Raw genomic sequence first — 4920 nt, 5'->3', positions numbered from 1 at the left:
CAAAGCTGCGAACTACGCTAAGGCCGAGGATGAGTTCGCCTTCTTGGCAAAACAGCGTGCGGCCGAAAAGAAACCCCACGCTAACACATGGGTACTCCCCGTAAGCGCTGGGAACAATCCCCGGAGGTCCAACCCATAAGAGGTCGGTCCACAGGCTAGGAAGCAGCACACCCCTCCGGGTTTCTCTTTCAACATAGGAGAAGAGAGCAAGGAGGGAGGTCCCCAGGCAAAAAAATGGACTAGGGATCCAAACGCGTTCTGCGACTTCCATCAGGCCACCGGCCATGCCACAATAAATTGCGAAACCATGCGCAAAGTGCTGGCCGAAAAATACGGAAAAAGGGAATTAAAAAACATCGACCTGGGTCCCCCACCCAAAAAGAAGGTTTTTAACAACCGCGGCAGAGGCAATCCTTCGCCAAAAAGATCTAGGCCCATCGAAGAAGGGGAGCCGGAGTCCCCACCGACCGCGGCAAAACACCGAGTCGACTTCATAATGGGTGGGTCGAAGTTTTGCAAAATCTCAGTTAATTCGATAAAGGCTCATCAGCATCAGCTGATGAATAATACCATCAAGATCGGAGAGGAACATGATGTTAAAATCTCATTCTCCGAAATAGAAGCCATCGAAGCAGCAGACCAGCATGACGACGCGCTCGTAATGACAATCGACGTGTCCAACTGCGAAGTCGCCCGACTCCTAATCGATGGAGGGAGCTCCGTAGATCTAATTTTCAAATATACCCTTAAAAGAATGGGAATCGAAGAATCTGAGATCGAGAAGGAGCAGACCCAATTAACAGGCTTCAACGGGTTGACCACTCCATCAATAGGGACTATCAAGCTGCCTGTAAAGACCAACGAAATATATAAGATAGTCGAATTCCAAGTTTTGGAATGCCTCTCCCCTTACAATATCATCTTGGGGCGACCATGGATACATCGGATGAGGGCCGTCCCCTCTACCTTCCATCAATGTATCCGGTTCCCCACGCCTGGAGGGATAGGTGATATAAGAGATAATCAGACGACCTCCCGTAGCTGCTACCTCACTAACCATAAGCAAAATATTAAAGAAATTAGTGGGAAGCAATAACAATTAACAAACATAGAGCCAACAGAAAATGAAGGCTCTAAACTTGAAGAACAAGACTCCCCGAGTACTGAAATGACAGTACAAATACAGCTCGACGGCCTCGACCCCTCTAAGTGTGTGGGAATCGGAGCCGAGCTTAAGGGAGGCGTACGACGAGAGTTGATTTGTTTCATGAAACGAAATAAATCTACCTTCGCTTGGACGACGAAAGATATGCCAGGGATTAGTATCAATGTTACGTCACATCAGCTTAACGTAGACCCAAGTTTCAAGCCGATAAAGCAAAAGATACGTAAACTTGGTCCCGACAGGGCATCCATAGTTAACGACGAAGTTGAAAGACTCCTCAAGGCTGGCTCAATCTGCGAAGTCAAATATCCGGACTGGTTGGCCAACACCGTCGTCGTAAAAAAGAAAAACGAAAAATAGAGGGTGTGCATCGACTTCACTGACTTGAACAAGGCATGCCACAAAGACAGCTTCCCCTTGCCACACATCGACCAGTTGGTGGAGGCAACCGCGGGACATAAGATGCTTTCATTCATGGATGCATTCTCAGGATACAACCAAATCCTAATGCATCCGGACGATTAAGAAAAAACGGCATTCATAACGAACCGAGGCACATATTGCTACAAGGTCATGCCATTTGGACTTAAGAACGCTGGCGCCACCTATCAAAGGTTAGTCAACGAAATGTTCAAAGAAAAAATAGGAAAGACAATGGAGGTGTACATTGATGACATGCTCGTCAAGTCCCTAAGAGATTGTGACCATGTAGGGCACTTGCAGGAGTGCTTCGAGGTATTGAATAAATACCAAATGAAGCTGAACCCTGCTAAATGCTCCTTCGGGGTGCTGGGAAATTCCTTGGGTACTTAGTCACCCAGCGTGGAATTGAAGCAAATCCAGACCAACTGAACGCCCTAAGGGAAATGCCCTCGCCCCGAAATAGACGAGAAATGCAACGATTGACGGGCCGCATCGCCGCCCTCAATCGCTTCATCTCTCGATCCACAGACAAATTCCTCCCATTCTATCAACTCCTAAAGGGAAACAAGAAACTCGAATGGGACGAAAAATGCGAGAAAGCATTTAAAGAATTAAAGGAATACCTATCGACACCCCCGATCCTAGCAAAACCTTTGACATGAGAACCACTCTACCTATACGTTGCCGTCTCCTAGGCAGCGGTTAGTGAAGTGCTCGTCAAAGAAGAGAAAGGGAACCAACGACCCATATTTTATGTGAGCAAGTCGTTAGTCGATGCCGAAACCCGATATCCTATCATGGAAAAATTGGCATTAGCCGTAGTTTTCACAGCACGAAAACTCCGGCCATATTTCTAATCCCATTCCATAATAGTAATGACAACCCAACCGCTAAGAAGTTTCCTACACAGCCCCAACCAGTCAGGGAGACTGACCAAATGGGCAGTAGAGCTAAGCGAATACGACATTGAGTATCGAATTAGGACTTGCGCTAAATCTCAGGTTTTAGCAGATTTCCTCATCGAACTCCCAAGAGAAGACCCAGCCGTGACTGAGGATGATGGCACTTGGACACTGAAAGTGGATGGCACATCATCGAAACAGGGGGCAGGGGTAGGAATACACATGACATCACCCCACGGCGAGGTCATCGAACAGTCATTCAGACTCAACTTCGTTGCATCCAACAACGAAGCCGAATATGAAGCACTAATAGCCGGACTAAGATTGGTCACAGCAGTGGGAGCAAAGCAAGTACATGCTTATTGCGATTCTCAGCTAGTAGCAAATCAATACTCCGGCGAATACGAAACAAGGGATGAGCGGATGGAAGCCTATTTGAAGGTCGTAAAAGACCTTGCAGCGCAATTCAAGCAATTTTCTCTAACGCGAATCCCTAGGGGTGAAAACACCTCTGCAGACGCACTGGCCACATTGGCATCAACATCGGATCCGCCGCGAAGACCAGATCTGAGATAACTTTGACTAGTGACGTGGCAGAGCCGAATTGACGAATACGTGTCCACTTCAACAAACCAGCCTCGACTATAAATAGAAGCCGATATGTCAAATTTCGCACACGCAAGCTGATTACTACTTTCAATCTCTTATTTCTTTATTTCTTCGAGTTCGTCCTTGTTAAGCTCGGCACTTCGCCATCTCTTAGTCTGTGATTTATTCAATTATTAATAAAAACTTTGAGCATTTATATTCGTTTCGGTCCATTTCTTTTGAATTTCCTTCGCTTCTTATACGATGTCTTCTGAAACTCATACTTATAATAAATCAAATATATATACTATATTATAATTTGAGATCGTTGAAATCGACATCAACATTCCTTCACACCAAATTTGGTGTAGAATTTGATGTGGATTGGAGCAAACTCACACCACGTGTCACTTCTCACACCAAATTTAGTGTGGGTTAGAGTTGGTCTAAGAAACTCGCATTGTTCACACAACCGCGTGTATGTGTGGGGCTTGTAAACTTGACATAGTATTTTTCATCATTTGATTGTATAAATATTTATTTAAATAGGAATCTAATATCTATTTAAATTAAGTAAAGTTAGTTAAGCCATGGTTTATCTTATTTTGATGTTTTTGTTGATGCCGAAATCAGGTGTCAACAAACAACAATTTAAATATGGAGCCGTTTTAAATTTATATTTGTGGATCTAAAGATTTCGTCGTATAAGAATGTAAGATAAGCTTAATCTATGATTTATATGAATTGATTTGTAAATAGAATAATGCGAAGTGAAAGGGAAATAATAATATTATTATTAATTGAAAAAGATATAACAAGTGAGTTGAGTTCGACAGTTCTATTAAACTGAGAGAAAATCAATGAGCATTTATAAGAAAATTTGTGTCCATTTCTTTTAAGATGAAATGAATTTATAGTCAATCGAGGCATGTCTCGGAAACACATGTTTGAACTGTCTTTCTTGCTTCCAGCTCGTCGTGACTATGTCTTCTTAAATCCGAGAGGTGAGCAATAACTTGATGAATGAGTATAGAAGACCGATTCCTCTGGGCGACATGCTGCACTTCGGGATCTTAGTCTATCTAAAGGGTCAAGGTAGTTAGATAGATCGAGCTTTCCGTCCCAATTAGGTTCTTTTGAATGGTTCGTAAATGATGTGGCATTAAACAACATAAATTGAGTTGTTTAAAGATCTGTCAAACAGGGCTAGATCGTCCTTAGACAATGAGAGTGATCTTTTTTTTGGTCCAACAAATAATCATGGGCTCAAGAATTTGGGTCTAAATGATGAGGGCGGTTCCTACATTATTCACATTATATCGAATAAGCTATATGTTTGATAGAGATAAAATAGTTTGTTAGAGAATATAGTGCATGAACATAATATATTTGATATTATTCTCATGCGTTTTACATTTCGGGAAATGAAAACAAAGTGAAAAAATGGCAAGATATTTTCCTGAGTAAAATATCGCACTAGGATTGTTGTGAATAAGAGATTCATTCATGATTTCATAAATTTATTGGAAAAGTTAATGACTGAATTTTCCTATTGTTTCAAATGCACAAAAATAAACTGTATATGTTGGCGGAGCAACTAAGGGACGGCGAGGCATATACTTCCCTAGAATTTTTAAAGCTTATGTTTTTTAGAGGAAATGGCGACATAAAGACTCAATGTTTACAGATTGTTACACTTATGTTTCCATTGTTAAAAAGTGGTGGGAAAAGTACTCAAATTCGAGATTTTTTCCCTCCGTTACAACCTCTACTGTTAAATTAGACGTTCAAACACGTGTCAACATCTGAAATGACTTTGACTATCTGATGAGAAAAATCAAT

General features: G+C 42.1%; 1 protein-coding gene across 1 annotated transcript; it reads left to right on the top strand.

Moving 5' to 3' along the window:
• Nucleotides 1–307: 307 nt before the first annotated feature.
• LOC149385177 (uncharacterized) lies at nt 308–1096 on the top strand. Its single transcript, XM_089626262.1, has one exon. The coding sequence runs from the start codon at nt 308–310 to the stop codon at nt 1094–1096; it is 789 nt and encodes a 262-aa protein (XP_089482388.1).
• The last annotated feature ends 3824 nt before the right edge of the window (nt 1097–4920 follow it).

This window comes from Urtica dioica, chromosome 9, assembly GCF_054948205.1.
Source record: "Urtica dioica subsp. dioica isolate 48M chromosome 9, U.dioica_male_clone48M_v1_H2, whole genome shotgun sequence".
Taxonomy (NCBI): domain Eukaryota; kingdom Viridiplantae; phylum Streptophyta; class Magnoliopsida; order Rosales; family Urticaceae; genus Urtica; species Urtica dioica.
The sequence above is the reverse complement of the archived record's forward strand: the minus strand, read 5'-3'. Positions and strand labels throughout refer to the sequence as shown.

Coding starts and splice junctions, on each gene's coding strand:
- LOC149385177 (XM_089626262.1), top strand. CDS start 308: ATGCGCAAAGTGCTGGCCGAAAAATACGGAAAAAGGGAATTAAAAAAC.